The following is an 18,831-nucleotide window of genomic DNA, read 5'->3' on the forward strand; positions in this document are numbered from 1 at the left end:
ATCTGGATTCAAGAAACAGCACCGGTCAACTTGAGAACGTGGCACTGACTTGCATGTCAGCTTTTTAATCTCGACCCAATTCCCTGATATATCGCGCCCCTGAATAAATGGAACTGAGAGACCCGGTGTGAGGGCAGTCTACTATCGATCTGGCTAGAAAATTTTCCGATTTAGAGATACAGCTTTCGCCGCTTGGTTTCTCTGCAAAAACTTACAAGAACCTGTAACATCCTGTCAGCGTGGAAGCAAGTTCCCGTCTTGCGGTAGAGATATACTCGACCAAGGCTCTCTGCTTCAAGTGGTGAGCGTCTTGTCACCATTATACTGAGTTGCATGCCAATAGAATCCAAGGCCTGGGAAAAGATATCAAGGCTGTTGACCCAATCAGCTCACCGATTACGTGGCTGGAGATTAAGAAAGAATCCAGGCATAACAAACCCCCAAACAATGTTTGATCGAAGCAGCTGATAACAAGAGCCTCAATGTTGGCCGTCTTGATCATACCATTCTTTCAATGTTACATTGCATTCTTCCGGGAGAGTGTACATCAGAAAATTTCCTGTTAAATCTTGTACGTTCCATCAATCGCCCATCTAGGCATCATTCATCATCGTTAAATAGTGTTCCTCCTGTGAAGTAAAATCCCGCATGTATGATGAATTTAGGAGATTTTAAGATCCATTCCCAGTGTATGCGGTCATCGAAGTACTAGAAGGGACGAAGTATCATAGTAGTGGAATTTAGCTGACTGACGAAAGTGTCCAGGCGCTATCTCACGTGACATCTTTTTCTCTTCCATAGGTATGCATCATGCTAAGCTGGAGGGAAGTAAGATACAACTGGGGAAAGGGGGCGAGGTTATGTGAAGAAATACTGAATTACGGAATATTTGAAGAGTTTCTAATGCCAGCCATCGACAAAAGAAGGATTCTATTTCGAGAAAACGGGATCTTCACTCCATGTGCATAATGCATATGTCGTGTGAGGTTTATGCAAGCTGCGGCTACGTCGGTCGATGACGCCGTGTCAATAGAATATCCCCTGATATTTTGTCACTTCCCTATAACCTGTCCAAACCCCCTCGCTTCACCTTCGCCATTCCTTCCCCAAAGCACTCATTGTACTCCAATCAAGGGTACCACCATTACAATATTCCGGCCACTTCACTCTCTCCTCTCGTTCAAAGCCTAGAATTTCTTTTTAAATAAAGTTTCTTCTTTCAAAAAAAAAAATAACCTCGTAACACTAGAACACAACGTGATAATAGAGGTTGTATTGGGTATTTCTTGGCCAGGTTCCTTGTTTGGAAAAATCTACGAGGAGTGATTAGCTAGAATAGTCAAGCATGCTTCCATATGTAGCTGAGGTAGCCACTGAATTAAGACCTTCACTTATTAGACGATATATTCTAAATACAGCTGTATCTCATGTCGAATTCACGGCTAAATGGTGAACCTAACCTTCAAGCATCTGGGCCAAACTGTGTGAACAAGGGTATTCACTTCAAAGGAATGACTTCAATTCAATGGCTACTGTATCAAAGGGATTAAGCGAATGCGAAAGAGACTAGCTCTTTCAGTAGTGCCTATATAAGGCCTACTACTTTCCTACATAGCTAGCTCTTTAGGTAGAATACAATTGGACATTTAGGACCTACGAATACGTGGGTGCTACATCTTCCGTATCCTTCTCGAACCAACACAAACAAAACCAGTTGCACACAAAACAGCTTCTATGGTGAACGATTGATATCTAGTTTAGACACTTGCATATTTGAGATTTGTCAGGCACAACCATTAGACACACTTCTCATCGTATTCTTCGCCGCCACCACAGAAATTCAATAACCACTCTCCTCATCCCCACCCCAAACTTCTTTCCTCAGCCACTCCCCAGCCCTTCCATAAAACTCCCTCGGGTCAGGTTTTGCACGCGGAAATTTATCCCATCCATGCCTCACACCCATTACACACTCCAAATCCACTTCCCAACCCCAACCCTTCAATCGCTCTACAAAGTCCTCTGCTTCCCTACACAGCATATCATGTTCACAAGTAACAAGTCTCATTTTCCTCGGTAACCCTTTTTCCAACACCTCTTTGCTTTGGATTCCCGCGGAAAGTAGTTTATGCCTCCGATCAATATTCAAATACTCAGGTTTGTACGACTGATCAAAAATACTCGTGAGCCAAGATGGCAATGAAAGACTTGGATCCTTCATCCTCATTTCTTTCAGAACGAGATATCGTGCTATCGAATCCTGGATACCATGCCATGATACCCTTGACATTCCAGTTTCTATCCTTCACGACCCCTCTGTCCTTCAAATCTTCCAACAATAAAGGAATACCAAAACATAAACTTCCTCCAGCACTAAATCCGCTCAATACAATGTTTTCGGCATCAATACCCAATTCTTCAGCATGAGAAAATACATAAAGAAGGGCATCACATGCATCATAAGGTCCTGTGGGAAAGGGATATTCGGGAGCCAATCGATATGATGCAGATATCACAATGCAATTTTGTAATGTCGAGACAGTATGACACCAAAGCGAATCATCCGTGGGATTCCCGATCACAAAACCTCCGCCGTGAAAATTGAGAATACATGGCAGGGGATCGGTTTTTGAGATTTGATGGCCGTGGGGTTGGTATATGTGGAGAGTGAGGTTTCCGGGAGAGGCGGGGAGAAGTGTAGTGTGGATACGGAGGGTGTAGGTCGCAGGGTGGGGAGGTGTGCGATAAATGTAGCGGAGAATGATGGGCGCGAAGGTATTGGCGAGGAAACGGATTGTTTTCACGATGAGGGTTAGGAGAATTCGTGGTAGAGACATTTTGTGAGGAGGAGAACAGAAATTTTATAACTTTTTTGCTTAATCTTGGTCAATTTGGTGGCAGTGGTTTGCTTTGTTGTGGTAGTAAACAAGGGTGTCAGCATGGCATGACGTTAATATCCCTTCCTTCACAGCAGTCACGTCTGAATTCGATCCTGTTAATGAAGAATTCGTTTTTTCAGACCAAGCAAATCTTATCTGAAGACTTAAAAAACGGGTTTCGTGATGTGGTGTCGCTTCCAGAGAATGGCTCGAGAATGGTTGATAACGATATCGATGATGCATTCTTGCCTTGCTTTGTTCCATCTTTCAGCCGATCGGGGTAGACATTTGATTGGTCGATTGAAACGACATTCGGTCAAACAACATTCCGAGCCCTCTCCATCTATTATACATTCTTGGTCCGAATAATTATTACTACAATGTATCTAGGAAGGATTCGGACAAGGTATCAAGATTCCCCAATACACAGCAAATTCCCCCCTTCTCCACCGCACACCCTTATTCTCCATCAATTGATAGACGAATATTATAACATTAGGATTGAGGTTGAACCTTGAACGTCATTTCGACGTTTGAGTCTTGAATCTATAGTCGCAGAATATCGAAATAGGTTCCAGAAAACGGCGACTTTATTGCTATAGTGAATTGCAACTAGATCAACGATACTAGTCTACTATTGAAATTACCAATTTACTAATATTGAAATTAGACACGAAATTGAGGTTGCAAGAAGCGCTATTACCTCTAGACATGGGAATGAATTGGACTACTATCTTGTTACCTACTCTCCTATTCATTCTCTAAGGGCCCTCTTTGCTCTACTTCAAACCCAACTAACCACTCCTTGAGAAAGTCCATATATCAGCAACCCCTCTCGCCTTTTCTTACAACATCTTTGCTCTCCATACATTCAAGCCCCCCCCCCCCCCCCCTTTTTTTACCCACTTCATCTCGCTTCAGCTCGAACAGTTGTTGCTGAGCTAATTATTGAGAATAGCACCGGTCAAACCTGCACAAAGAGCTGGATTCCTAACTTTGTATTTCGCGGTACATTCAACACGCCAGGAAAAGAAGATATGTTTATATTTACTGGGGTTTAGATGTTGATAAATGACGTTGGCCATAAAATTCCCACGACATTTCAATAACCAATCTAATAGGAAATACAGGACGAGATCAAAATCCTTTCCTGTAACGATATCAGAGACGCTCAGTGTGGCGATACAGATTCTGATTCTCACAATTCCATTGCGACGATGGCGGGCGCAGTATGTGGTTTCTACACCTCTCTTCATGCTAAGGGTGGCCCTCTAGTCAGGAAGCATGCCATCCGAAATCTACAACACATCTTCCCCAACACCAATCACAAAATCCACGAACTTCTTCACCTGATTTTCCATTTCAGCAAATACACCATGAATCCTCCAATCACAATCTCCAACTCAACATCCTCATCCTCAACCACAAGCTCCCTCATCTCTATCCGTCGAATCGCCCCTTAAAATCTCTACCATACACCATCAAGCTCCTCTCCTCTCTATTCACAATTCTCCATCCTTAATCAACTGTTCCACTCACCAATCCATCACATCAAACAACACACCCTCTGTATCCATCTCCAACTTTCCTATCCCCGTCTTTCTCAAATTATCTTACACTTATCCGAACTCCCTCCCTCATACCCAGCCCCAACAACCAGCAAGACACAGCACAACACATTAACCCCCCAAATAATCAAAATCATCACACAAAGGCGCAATCTACCTAGATAGTCATCACCTTTATTTCCATACTCCCTCACATCTTCACTCCTGTGAGTATTAATCTCCAATACCTAATATCATCATCTATACCATCCATCACTTCATTTAGCAACTGAATAACTTTGCAATCGAGCAACTAAGCACCCCACTCGTGTTGTAAGGAATAATTTTATGATCGTGGTATGTGGTGTATGATGCAGATACAAAGAGTAGGTAATAGACATGAAGCGAGTACTGCTACTGATACTTATCAGATGAATGTACATGATATACCCAGTCATACTCTCTAAATTCAAGTATTATGTATGACTTTCTGAAAAGAGAAGAGTGAAGAAAACATGAGAAAAGTATGAGAAAGAAAAGAAAGGAATTATAGATGGTAATCTTACATACACATTTCAACTCTGAAACTTCATATCTCACTTCACCTGAACTCAACTTACAAGAAGTAAAATGCACTTGAGCAAACCATAACATTTATGAGTTTCTAGTAAAGTACTACCACACTAATTTATACATGTGAGAAGCGAAGCGTCTTCCTTTCCTCTTCCTCTGCTCTCCTCTTCCACCAGAGTAGCCACCCAACCATGTAAAGTTTTCATACTCTCTCTACAACTACATCTTATTTCTTCTGCCTCTTCGAACTCTTATCAGTCCCCGTACTCATCACGCTCGCGCTTCTTTTAGGCGCAGCCGTCGTGTTTGCATCGGCGTTCTCAGTACCATTGTTCTCACCATTACCCTGCGCGCCATCACCACCTTCCTGTTCATTTTCCGCTCCATTCTCTCCACTCTCTGTACTTTGCACTACAGCTGCCGCTCCTGGCACTTCACTTCCACCTTCTCCATTCCCATCAATTTTATTCTTCGCCTCCTCCTTCTCATCCCCGGTACCATCCAGTCCTCCAGCAGCTGATAACCCACTCATTCTTCTCCTCCTCTTCTTTTCCTCCAATTGCGCCTTCAACACATCGATTTCAGTTTGTAACTTCTCAGCCACTTTCTTACTATCTAACAAAATCCCAATACTCTTGAACAATTCATCGTAACCATGAGCGACATCTGCCGTGCCCATGATGGGTTTCTCAGGAATGCCCAATTCAACCAACATATTTTTGATACGACCTTGTTGAATTGCACTCTTCGATGTGAGTGGTCTAATAAGTTTTTCACCACGGAAATATGGACCTCCTTGTAAACGATCATGATGCGAGACACCGTAAACCTTTTCTTCTTCTTCTGTGAGTCTGCGGCGATCTGAAGGTGTTTGAATAGACGATATGCTTCCTTTCTTATTACCCACTGCTGAAGCATTACCAGCGTTACCTGATGGTGCTGAGACGGATTCTCGAACATTGGAATCTCGTCTTGCATCATATCCACCGGGCGTATTACCACCGACGGGAGTAGCACCACCAGGGGTTTGACCTTCTTGAATGGGTTTTCTCTTCTTAACTTTTATTATCCTGGGTGAGAAGTTGTTGACAGAGTTGATGTAGACCTTGACTAGTAATGAAAGCGCTGATATTATAACTACTTGCAGGAGCATCGAGTCTGGCGTAAAGTTCTCTTCGTTCCTCCATGAATTTCTCCGAGCGAGCCAAAATACGTTTGAGTTCCACCATAAGACTTTCTTCTTCTCGAGCTTCTTCCTTCGTACGTGTGAAAACGCCTTTCCAGGAAATCTTTCCTCCGAGTCTCTTGTAAGGATCGAAATTCAACATCTTTTGATGTAAATCGAATTCCGTGGTATTCATTTGATGTAAAGGTTTCTTTAATGCATCATAAGCCGCACCTATTGTATAATATCTTACTTTCAAGTCTTCAATAGTCCTTTCTCGTCTAGCTATCGCTCCTTCCATGATGTCTTCCGGAATTTCTTGAGGTACATATTCGTATCGATCCCATATGACCGGCCATCGTAAATCATATTCCTGAACCGTTCTCATCAAATAATCCGTTTCTTCTCTCGACCAATTCTCACTCTGCAGAATTTCTTTGTATTGTTCGTCGGTATAAGTCGGTACCTGTACCTTCACATTATACTTTGCAAAAGTCGAGTCCTCAATTATTTCCTCTTCTCTTCCTTTCCCTTCTCCCCATCCTCCCCCATTTCCGTATCCCCCTCCGCATCCTCTCCCTCTGCTTTTCCTTCTCCCTCCCCTCAACCTTCCTCCAATGCTTTAGCACCAAGCCATCCCCATTCCTCGCGCTGTTTCTAAAACTCCTCGCTTCCCATTTCGTCGCCGGTTTTCGACTTCCAAATCTCTTCTTCTTGAAGACCGCTTCTTCTGGTACAATCACAATGGGGTTATCTCCCCCCAGATTTTGAACTTCTCTTGCCAGACCTCCCAACTTCGGTTTTTGGACAACTGTTTTTACTTTTTTCGGTCGAGGGGCCGAGGAGCTAGAGGGGAGATCCAGCATATCGCGAACATCGTGGGATGTCATTTTGAATTAATTACGTAGTTTTGTGGTGCGTGAGTGGAATTTCTATCTTGTCATTTCTTTGGAATCGTATCGTAAAATAAAATGACACTTTGAGAAGATCCAAATGTAACGTGTCTGTTGATGAATTATTAGAGGGGAAAAAGATGAATTGATTGTCGAAAGATAGTTCAATGTTTCTACGAAATATTGCGATCGCGAAATATCCCAAAAACCCAACCATTAAACCGCTATCAACCGCTAACTTATCAGCACGTGAATCAACATATCCCTGTCCAAGAAGTCGCGAACGTGTTCGATCAATCATCCATTTGAATATAATAAGCCTCGAACAAGCTCAATCATATCATCCTCGCAAGCTCACTACTTCAACCCTCACAATACGCATATAACTCCCGGTAATCGAAAATGCGCACATCTCTCCCCCTCATTGGGGCCGCTATCTCCGTCCTCCTTGCCCCAGTTCAATCCCTCTACTTTTATATCGACGGCTCAGCACCCAAATGTTTCTTCGAGGAATTACCCAAAGATACATTGGTAGTAGGTCATTATACCGCCGAGGAATACGATGAAAACACAAGACAATGGAGTAAACATGATGGATTAAACATTTTTATTTCTGTAGATGTATGTATTTACTCCTCTCCCCCCTTGGCCCAATCTCCTCAAATCCCATCTATACTCTATGTCTACACATCCTACCTAAGTATACCAACAACCTACTAACCTCTCCCCATTAGGAAGTCTTCGATAACGACCACAGAGTGGTCTTCCAAACCGGTTCATCTTCTGGTCGTTTCACCTTCACAGCCGCCGATTCTGGCGACCACAAAATCTGCTTTACTCCCTCCTCCACCTCTGGCTCTAGCAATTGGCTCAGCGCATTACATTCAAATGGCGGTATCAAATTGACTCTCGATATGGCAATTGGAGAGACGAGTCAAATTGAAAGTGACGATAAGGGAAAAATCAATGATATTGTGCAAAAGGTTAAGGATTTGAATGGCAGATTGCAGGATATTAGAAGGGAACAGGTTTTCCAACGGGTAGGTGCTGATGTTTATTTGTCCTTTATACATTCATCTACTATGCTCTTCCTCATTTCCATGTAACCCCAAAGTTCATCCTCTCCTTCCCCGATTCCAACCTCAAACCCCCAATTCCAAATCCCCAATCTTCAAACCCCCAAACTGACCCCCTCCCAGGAACGTGAAGCCGAATTCCGCGACCAATCCGAATCTACCAACGCGCGTGTCGTCCGCTGGACACTAATCCAACTCGCCGTTTTGGGAATCACTTGCGCATGGCAACTTTCGCATCTGCGATCCTTCTTCATCAAGCAGAAATTGACTTAGATGTCCTTTTTCTGTGGTTATGTTTCGATTCATCAATTGTCATTTGTGGGAGAGAAGGGGGAAGAATATAGAGAGGAACAGAGAAAGCGATGAGAAGAGGAGAATGGAGAGGAGAAAGTGGATTAATGAAGAAGAGACTGACGATTTTCTCTCATTATGTTGCCTACTATGTATGTATGTTAGTGTAGTTGCTTGATTCGACCCAAAATGAGATGAGGCGGGATGAGATGAGGACTGTGCTGCAACGCACTGCTACGCATTTAAAGAATTACATGAAACTTTCCTTCCTTCCTTCTCCTATCCTTTCTGCTTTTTGTTCTCCTCTCAAACCATAATCCCCCAGACCCCAAAAGAACTCACAACACGTCATAAGCTTTCCTTATATGATCATGCATGCATGGTAAGATCGTACATGTAGCTAGGTAGGTAGGTAACTAGTCAGGAAACATTAACACTAACAGCCATACCAATATCAATACCAAAGAACATACCTACCCTCAAGCTACCTATCTACTCATTTATCTACCTATCTCCTTGAAAATCAATCTCTAAAAATCACATCTTCTTGAGGTTTGATAATTCTTCAAATTTTTAAATCGCTAGATTACTGGATTGCTAGATTACTACATTACTAAATAGATATCTATATTATATCTCTATAGATCTAAGTATTTATCTATTTAAGTATTCATTTATTTAAGTATTCAAGTATCTATATCTCTTTAACTCTAAATATCTATATATTTATTTCTATTTATTTATATCTATTTATATCTATTTATATCTATTTATATCTATTTATATCTATTTATATCTATTTATATCTATTTATATCTATTTATATCTATTTATATCTCTATTATATCTATTTATTATCTATTTATTATCTATTTATTATCTATTTATTATCGATTTATTATCTATTTATTATCTATTTATTATCTATTTATTATCTATTTATTATCTAATATTTCACTTACTATTTATTTACTATGCCCTTATTATTTACCTACCAGTCAATCTACCTATTATCAATCTATTTATTATCAATCTACCTATTATCAATCTATCCATCATCAAAAAACCATAGATATATATATACATATATATAAAAATAAACACCCTCCCCTCTTCACCTCACCTCACCTCTCCACCTCACCTCCCCTCTTCACCTCCCCTCTTCACCTCACCTCTTCACCTCACCTCTTCACCTCACCTCTTCACCTCACCTCTTCACCTCACCTCTTCACCTCACGAATAGATAGATAGATTATATCGTTATACCTCCCTACCTACCTACCTACCTACCTAGTATAATACAAGACAAGACAAGACAAGGAAAAGGAAAAGAAAAAGAAAAAGGGGTTGGGTAGTTAGTTAGCTGACTACCTAGTATATAATATCTATTTATCTACTATTTACTATCTATTTACTATCTACCTAGTACCCATCCATTATAGCACACACACATATATATATATAACATAGCATACACACATACACACATACAACATTACATTACATTCACACCTTCATCTACAAATCTACAAAATCTATACACCAAAAGATCCAAAATCCCATTATCAACAACTTCCATTAAATTATCATTTTTGCTCCATCTACTCTGCTAACCCATCTCTCTGTTTTAATTGTGATTTGATTTGATTCGATTGATTGATTGATTGATTGATTGATTTGCCTGATGCTGATATGAGATTCCACCCCTTTTGTTTCGCACGGTTCAGAAAAAAAAGAAGAGAAGAAAAAAAACAGACCCCATTACTTTTCTTTCCACATACACATTTTTCTCTCATTCGTTGCCACTGAAATAAGATGAAAAGAGTGATATGACATGCAGCCCATCCATTCCATCCATCAGAACATACAAGAAAAGGAATCTCCTCCCATCACATCTCTCAGTCCACCCCATCAACTTCCCCATATGCATCTAATGTAGCAACCCTCTCACCACAACACGCAGACAAGCAGGAAAAAAACGAATACACACCACACTCCCAATTCGCCATTGCTACAGTGTCACTGAAAAAAAAAAGACGTAACACTCCGCTCGCTCCAAAGAAGTAAGATGGAAAAATAAAGAGAACGGGTCAAAAAGCTATACATCGTAAAAAGTGTTCCCCACTACCCATTCCAAACTTCTTTTTCTTGGGAATATTGAATTAAAGACCAGCGTTTCTTGGTACGTAGGAGAGCCATGATGTGATTCGACGAGAAAAGTGGGAACATGTGATGCCAAAGAATAATATTTTGGATGGGTAAGTGAGATAGAGGTGTTAGACGGAGAGGGAAAATGTAAGAAAAACAATTATTAGTCTTGAAAGTGCTTCGCTGAAGAAGTCCCAAATGCCAGATGCCAAATTCCAAATGCCAATCGAAGGTATTTTGTTTATGATGTAGTTTCGTGTTTCAAACCCAGCTTCAAAGTCGTGGAAAAGGTGTATGTAACCACAAAAGCAAAGATGAGGCTTTTTAAGAAACGACTTGGCGGTCAAACTGATGCAACTCCGGTACATGATCTTATTTGAAACGATTTGTAAATTGAGGTGTTCATTATAACCGACATTCAATATGAAGACGGCATGGAAAGTGAAAGAGTCGAGGCGTAAAAAGTTCTTTAAAGTGAAAAATGAATTATGGACAAGTGCTCAACCTAGTCACATGTTAGAATTTTTGATTTTGCAGAGAAAATACAGACGCATACTAACCGCAGCACAGAGCTTTCATGATCTTTTGCATTGCCGTTGGTTGTGGCTGTTCTGATGGTCCTCTCCCGTTGGTGTTCAGTGGTGATTGTTGGGCCGCGCTCATCCTTTGAGGTAGATTGTTTGAGCTGTTCTGGAATTGGGCTTGAGTTGAGCCTGCTGGTGTAGATGCATCCTGAAGGCCCCCCGCCACTCCGCTGTTGCGTTTCGGGGCTAACGCACTTGGGGCGTTTTGCCGGTCGCGAGACTTGCCCATCCCTGGTTTTATCGGAGACGGTGGCGGGGGTTGTGCGGCGTTTAAACGGGCGGCAGTGAGGTGACCTGGTGTTGTGTTCCCTCCTCGAGTTGTTCCATGTAGTTCTCTTTGCGAGGCCCCTGGGACAGCATTTGGTTGGTGTAGCATGTGTTGAGATGGATGTTGCTTCATAGCTTCCCATCCCTTGCCATTGTTCAACTTCATCCAATCATACTCTCCATCTTCAACTTCACCACTGTTCTTCAAAGCCTGAGTGAAGAGATCCCGCAAGTAATCGTAATCTGGTGTATCCTCGAAACCCAAGTTCCTCACATAGCTCAAGTATTGGTTGAACTCCTCGGGGAAACCATCACAAAGATCCTTGATCGCGGTCGTTTGCTTCTTCTCACCAATCTTCTCGTACTTTTGCTTGTTGGTAGCAGCCTTCAATCCTTGCCATGGTAAACCACCTCGTAAGAAATACATGAAAACATGACCCAAAGCTTCTAGATCGTCTCGTCTTGATTGTTCCCTTCCCAGATGTGTGTTGATACTCATATATCTTGCAGTACCCGACAATGACTTTCGCTCCCGGTAAGGAATGTGTTGCTTGGTCTTGGGATCCCGGTATTGTTTGGCCATTCCAAAGTCGACAACGTGGATCACATTTGCGGCTTTCGTATTCGGTCGGCCAATTAAGAAGTTGTCGGGTTTGATGTCCCGATAGATCAAGTTCTTCTCGTGAATTGTTTGTACCCTTGAAAGCTGTGTTTGGAATTAGTACATGCGAAGTTACTCAGCCTTTTGCAGTTCGGAAGAAGGAAACGAACCATTTGCTTTGCTACCATAACCACCGTCTTGGTTGAGAATCTTCTATTGCAGTGATCGAATAAATCCTCCAACGATGGACCAAGGAGATCGATGACAAGGATGTTGTGAAGGCCTTCTTGACCAAAGTAATAAACATTAGGAATACCAGCTACATTGAATTAGTATCTCGACCTCGAGAATATCGTGATTGATGTACTCACGGCAGCCAACAAGAATCTTATAAGTTCGATACTCATCTCGCAATTGTGGAGCGTCACTCTTTCGAGGCTCCTATTCATGATAACATTGTCAGTAAACAAAAGCCATTTGAAGCACCTTTCCCCCTTTTATGTCGATCAATGCATCTTCGCAGATGAAAGGATGAAATTGATGGCGACGACGATGAGGAAGAACGTACGAATTTGATAGCCACTTGTTGATTATTGAGTAAATTTGTTCCCTCAAAGATGACACCGAAAGAGCCCTCTCCGATTTTCTTCCCTACGCGATAATGCACGCCGACGACGTTAGACGATGATGAAGCCATCGTAATTGTATTAGGAGCTCTCGATTGAGCTCAAGAAGTTGAAGGATGTAGAAATAGGCCGTTGGAATTCGATGATCGGAATTGAAAGTTAAAGTAAAATTGATAGGCTAAATGAATTGTTGCCTTTTTACCAGGAAGTAGGATTGAAGATCAACAAATTAAGGTCGAGAGAGAGAGAGCGATGCTTTTTGGGGGGGGGGAAGGGTGGGAAATGAACGCGATGACTGTAGGCGGATGGATTTATCGTATTAGCCCAGTTGAAGAAGAGTAATTTTTTGTTACTGCCACAAAAGGGGACATTCAATGCAATCCCCAAAGATATTGTCCCCAAAGATGATATTTTCTCTTTTATTTTTTGTGATTATTTTTAGGATGGGTTTGGTTTGGGTTGGGAGGGATTGTGAATGGATGAGATTAGGAAAGAAGGGTTTTGGGATGTGAGAGGTGAGAGGTGAGAGGTGAGAGGTGAGAGGTGAGAGGTGAGAGGTGAGTGGTTAAGTGAATGGGTGAGTAGTAAGGTTTTGGGGTTTGGGTTTTTGGTCGCAGGCTGCGAAGGCGGTGGATGGATGGATGAATGGATGGGGAATTGAGTGGATGGGGTTGGATGGGGTGGATTCACTGCAAAAAGTTGTTGGTAAAGTTTGGGGCTTAGGCTGAAGGGAGTTTAGGGACATGTTTGGGGGGAGGAGGAGGAGGATGAAGGATAAGAGAGAGGGAAGTGTATAATTAATGATTTGAATGCACCGGTTGGTACTCACATGAATAATAAGATGTAGTTGTCGATGTAGTCGTCGATGTAGGGTTTTAATCTATTCCATTGATTTTGATTTTGTAATGGGGATCGATGTAGATGTAGATGTATAATGTAGATGTACAATGTAGATTTCATGTAAATAGATGAACGATTTACACATAGACGTATAATGTAAATGCAATGTAATAAGAGACTAGAGATAAGGAAAGGTAGAGTTGACTGAGGGAACGGAAGGGCAGGTAGAAAAAGGTAAGGAAGGGGAAGGGAAACTAGGTATCTAGGTAGTAATTAGATACTTTGTATAATCGAAGAGATATAGGATAGAATAGGATAGGTATTTAGATGGGTGAATAGATATCTAAATAAATAGGTATAAAATGAAATGAGAAGCGAAAAAAGAGCTTATTAAAGGCTTTATTTGGAAGGTGTAATCAGGTATAATTTGGTATACAATACTATTAAATTCATTTACCTAGGTATCTATTTAACAAGTACCTGGGTAGGCATTCATTAATTCCCAATAAAATGAATACAATCGCTACAATCGCTGTTTGAAAACAACAATGATTACTTTTCCTTTCTTTCATTTCATCTATATTTCTCTCATAAATTAATGTCAACATTGATCGATCTCCCAAGAAAGGGCCCAAGGGAAATAGTAATCCAGCCAGCCGCTTGGAATTTGAGTACTGGATTGGATTGAAGAAAGCAAAGACAAGAGCAAGGTCCGATCCCGCCTTAACTTGAAGATGGATTGTTGACTCGAAGAAGAAGAAAAGAAGAAAAAAGAGGATACGGTACGAGGTAGATGGTAAAGGTAGGTAAATCAAACCAACCACCTCTCATTCTCTCTCGTAATTTGAGTTGATTCCAGGTTGTCTATGACTTTGTAATTATACTCGAGTACAATTTTATACAAATATACCTACGAGGTATCTATCAAGAGACAATGATTTATCGACAGCACAGAGGGAGTTTCATTGAATAAGTAAGTCAAGTCGGTCCAACAGTACAACTGATGAATTGGATCTGAAGGTACGCACGTAGCGATAGATAGGAGGATTGTGAATATGAAGTCTCCCAAGTAACAATTAATTAATAAAAAGCAGATACCGGTATACCTTTCCATCTACCTATACCTAGTAGTTAGCTACCTAGGAAGGTACCTAGCTATACAGTCCCAGTCCCCAGCCCAGCCCAGTACACCTTATACCTAGCTATATCATAACTACTAACTGCCTAGTACAGTATCCCTATTCAACACTCACCTCCGAATGTAATAACAGAATGAACAAAATGAACAAAATGAACAAAATGAGATCCAACCACACCACACCATCAACCATACAAACCCTACACCAAATAAACAGACAATTCAATACCTAGATTCACGCAAAGGAAAACTTTTATCATTTCCCACAAAATAGAGTATAATCTCATTCCAAAATAAACCCGTCATCATAACATTCATCCATCCATCCATTCAAAAGTAACCGACCGGGTTTCATTTCCAATCAAAGAAAGGAATGAATGAATGAGTGATCTAGATACTCCTTATACCTTATATCATACATAAACATATACCTCCCTAGTCACCATGATACTCGGAATGTATTTTGGGTACATTCTAGCTTTCCTTACTTACTTCCCTACACCTACAAGCCCATGCTCAAAGCTTCTCCTTCATCATACATACAACCTTGGAAGATACATACAAGATACATACAGGAAAGATCTCACCATCAAATTCTTCTCCTAATACATACATACAATACAATACAATACAATACAGTAGGTACTCAAGCACATACCCACTAGATAATTACATCTTTTATCCTTAATTATACTTCCATCCGCACGTCCCTCCTACACTCCATCCCATCCACAGGTACCTACCTAGGTATTCAAAGATTCAAAGCACAAAAGTAAGTCCGAACTTTCGCATTAAAGCTTGCTGCTAAAAGAATCATAATCATAAACTCCGAGTATATATATACATACCTATATATATTCAGTAGGTATCTCATGATACCTAACCAACAAATAAAATGTTATTAGACCTCGACAATCAAACATTAAAAATACATCTCCCACGTAATGCAAAACCATACGGTTAAAAAAAAAACCTCACTGCAGCTTGTTCTGGAGGTTGCATGCATGCAGGTCAAGAGATCCAAAATCACAAGGTCAAATGGTCAAGGTCATCCGTCCGCCAGGTACATACGGAGTACACAACCTTATCAACCCTACCCGACCAACCGACCAACCGACCAACCGGCCAACCCATCTCCAAACCATAAAAAGGGGCAAAGTTATGTCGGTAGGTGTGTCAATAGGTCGGTACCTACTCGTATCTACTAGGTAGGTATATTTATATCAAGAACAAGGCTGCATATATATACGGTGTATGATACATCCTACTTTGTACAATATACATAGCCTCGAATGATCTGATGATGTATAATGTATTTATGTTTGTACATATCTATCTAGTATATACATGTATATATCCATCCATCCAATCCAACTCTTTTCATTGCACATCTCATTCATAACCACCTACCTACCTACCTAGTCTCCGCATCGGATCTCTTCTCTATTCTTTGACTCATGTCAAAAGGGGCATATTTTTTTTTCTCTTCTCTTCTCTTTTCTTTTCTTCTTCTTCTTCTTTTCGGGAGACTAAGATAAGATTGATTGATTGAGTGATGAATAATAAGGACCTACTAGGTACCTAGTAGGTCAGGTAGGCTCGCGACCTCGAGAAAAAGCCGTCCACCAAAATTCTACACCTTAATCAAAATTCAATATCAAAACAACAGATTCAACTTTTTGATTGAAATTATATACCTTAATAATTTATCAAAGAAAGATTCTAAAGCTTCAGTTTTCAGAATAATATAAAATGTGGAGAAATTTATATTGAATTTTGAAAAAGATTATTTCTAGATTCTCTTTTATTTTTGCGGGGTGGGTGTCCGGCTTTTTCTCGAGGTCGCGAGGTAGGTAAGAAAAAGAGTCAAAGCAGAGGAGAGAAGAGAAGAGAAGAGAAGGAAATGTTAAATACTCTTGAGTAATTGTTATTATTATCGTTATTTTCTTGATTGATTTTCACTCATCGTTTGTATTCGATAAGTAATATGTAATATCGAAATTCTATAATTATAGGTCGGTAGGTATATGTAAATAGGTATCGTAAGTATCTCTTCATTACTTACTCATTTCTTACTCACTCAATTCGACATCATAAAACCCTCAAGTTAGGTAAAGAATTCACTATTCAAATCACTCCCATCCATCCCATCCCTAACAACCCTCTCTCTCTTCCTCTCTCTCTCCCTCTCCATTCATTGGTGGAATCCCACCAACTCCCTCCCAAGCCGGATACCGGTACCTTTTTACGAGTATTATTAGACCAATGGATCTATCTATCTACCTAGTACGATATTCCGTACTAGATACCTACGATAATACCTACCAACAAAGTCCCTACGTACATAACTAGCCCAGTCCTCTGTAAATAAATACTAATACTAACTTAAGTAGATACCGTAGATAGATAGATATTTGTGGAAATAGAAACCAATTATATTATAGTATACAGAAGATAGAGTGAGTGAGTGAGTGAGTGAGTCTACCTCACCTCCTCACACTTCATTTTATACCATCCTATTCATCCTATCCTATCCTATCCTATTCATCCCATCTCAGTTACAATTGTACATAACTCTATGCAGCTTTCCATACATCCATCTCCGTATTTGTATTCAACATCTCCATTTTCGCCATTTTCGCCAATATCTCCCATCTCTCCCATCCCTCCCATCTCTCCCATCCCTCCCATTTCTCCCATTCCTCCCATCTCTCCCATCCCTCCGATAACCCTCCCCCTCCTCCCTCCCTCAATCCCCATCCCTCCATTTCTCCCATTTCCTTCCCATCTCTCCCATCCCTCAATCCCCATCCCGCATTCCCCAAACTTTCTCATACACAAACCCAATTCATATATACACATACATACATACATACATATATACAGGAGTATATACACATAGATATCAAAATTCTCTAATCTATAATTCATTACTTATCAACTTATTATCCCCATCTCATATCTCATATCTCATATTCCTCATATCTATAAAAGATTTACTTATACCTACCTCTCCCTCAATCCCCATCATCTATATCTACATCTATATCTATCTCTACTCCTCAAAATCCATCCAAATCTATTCTCCCCTTTCCTCTCCCCTCATCCCATCCCATCCCCTCTCCCCCTCTCCCCAATCTCCTTTCCTTTCCACACCAAGTACCCCCCATCCCGTTAGTTTCCCAAATCTCCCAAATCTCCCAAATCTCCCGAGTCAACCAAGTCCACCACCCTCCACCCTCCACCCTCCACCCAATTCAATTCCCCCCTCTCAACTTTCCCCTCTCAACTTTCCCCTCTCAACTTTCCCCTCTCAACTTTCCCCTCCCAACTTTCCACCTTCAAAAAAGTCCCACCCCTGAAAAGAAACCCCCCTCCAGCTACGAAGGTATACATCCTCATCATATGGAATAATTACATTACAACACCGCCTTCGCTAGCCAGGCCAGGCTCCAGGATCACTTTGGGTACCTAGGCAGAATGATTCTATTAGTGGCAAAACAAAAGCGGTGTAATATAACTTATTCCATAACCACATAACCATACTCGTACCTTCGTACTTATTATTCATTCATCCATCCATCCATTCATTCAAATCTTCACGATCCATAATGCATCCTCAAGTCATCTATCTCTCCATCTCTCCATCCATTTTCCGTACGAACCTCGTAACTACAAACAGAATATACACTTTAAAATACAATCCCCGATATCATAGCTTGATTGATTAATGATTAATGATTGATGATTAAGCGTCATACATACCTAGTACATATATAGATACTCCTCTCCGTATCCAAGATACGATACGATGCGATACATGCTCCATACACACTCCATCTATACTCCATATATACGATACGATACGATACGATATAAAATATAAATCCAAATCCAACCCATTTCTAATTCTAATTCCAATTCTTCCAATCGATCAAACGATTAGAGCATCACTTTGTTATCGAAGTCAGGTAGGTAGGTAGTTAGATCAAGCTATCCATTTATTTCATCGATCTATCGATCCATCCATCCAACCATCCAATTCTTCATCCATACAATTTTACTTTAAATTTTGCTCAAAAAGAATTAAACCCCCTCCCTCCCCCTCTCCCTCCCCTCCCCATCCCTCCCCATCAATAAAACTCCACACAATCAATTAATCAATCAATTAATCAATCCACTTCGCACAAGTGAAAAGAAAAA

General features: G+C 40.8%; 4 protein-coding genes across 4 annotated transcripts; 1 reads left to right on the top strand and 3 right to left on the bottom strand.

The window, feature by feature from the left end:
• Positions 1-2,171: 2,171 nt before the first annotated feature.
• Positions 2,172-2,837, bottom strand: EAF02_006047 (uncharacterized protein; the record flags this gene model as incomplete). Its single annotated transcript, XM_038902095.1, has 1 exon — positions 2,172-2,837. One exon carries the CDS (start codon positions 2,835-2,837, stop codon positions 2,172-2,174), a length of 666 nt encoding a protein of 221 aa, XP_038758312.1.
• Positions 2,838-5,225: 2,388 nt separating this feature from the next.
• On the bottom strand, positions 5,226-7,054 carry EAF02_006048 (uncharacterized protein; the record flags this gene model as incomplete). Its single annotated transcript, XM_038902096.1, has 3 exons — positions 5,226-6,058; positions 6,105-6,776; positions 6,829-7,054. The coding sequence occupies 3 exons, from the start codon at positions 7,052-7,054 to the stop codon at positions 5,226-5,228; spliced, it is 1,731 nt and encodes a 576-aa protein (XP_038758313.1).
• Positions 7,055-7,381: 327 nt separating this feature from the next.
• Positions 7,382-8,886, top strand: EAF02_006049 (uncharacterized protein). Its single transcript, XM_038902097.1, has 3 exons — positions 7,382-7,678; positions 7,792-8,097; positions 8,257-8,886. Exons 1-3 carry the CDS (start codon positions 7,460-7,462, stop codon positions 8,404-8,406), a joined length of 675 nt encoding a protein of 224 aa, XP_038758314.1. The 5' UTR covers positions 7,382-7,459; the 3' UTR covers positions 8,407-8,886.
• Positions 8,887-11,072: 2,186 nt separating this feature from the next.
• Positions 11,073-12,721, bottom strand: EAF02_006050 (uncharacterized protein; the record flags this gene model as incomplete). Its single annotated transcript, XM_038902098.1, has 5 exons — positions 11,073-11,077; positions 11,133-12,129; positions 12,195-12,343; positions 12,396-12,465; positions 12,593-12,721. 5 exons carry the CDS (start codon positions 12,719-12,721, stop codon positions 11,073-11,075), a joined length of 1,350 nt encoding a protein of 449 aa, XP_038758315.1.
• Between the last annotated feature and the right edge of the window lie 6,110 nt (positions 12,722-18,831).

The sequence above is a fragment of the Botrytis sinoallii genome (genome assembly GCF_014898435.1).
Source record: "Botrytis sinoallii strain Bc 23 chromosome Unknown BSIN_009, whole genome shotgun sequence".
Classification (NCBI taxonomy): Eukaryota; Fungi; Ascomycota; class Leotiomycetes; order Helotiales; family Sclerotiniaceae; genus Botrytis; species Botrytis sinoallii.

Bases quoted from the DNA above. Each gene is read 5' to 3' on its own strand.
- EAF02_006049 (XM_038902097.1), top strand. From the start codon at position 7,460: ATGCGCACATCTCTCCCCCTCATTGGGGCCGCTATCTCCGTCCTCCTT. The intron at 7,679-7,791 runs GTATGTATTTAC...TCTCCCCATTAG, and splicing joins ACATTTTTATTTCTGTAGAT to GAAGTCTTCGATAACGACCA. The intron at 8,098-8,256 runs GTAGGTGCTGAT...ACCCCCTCCCAG, and splicing joins GGGAACAGGTTTTCCAACGG to GAACGTGAAGCCGAATTCCG.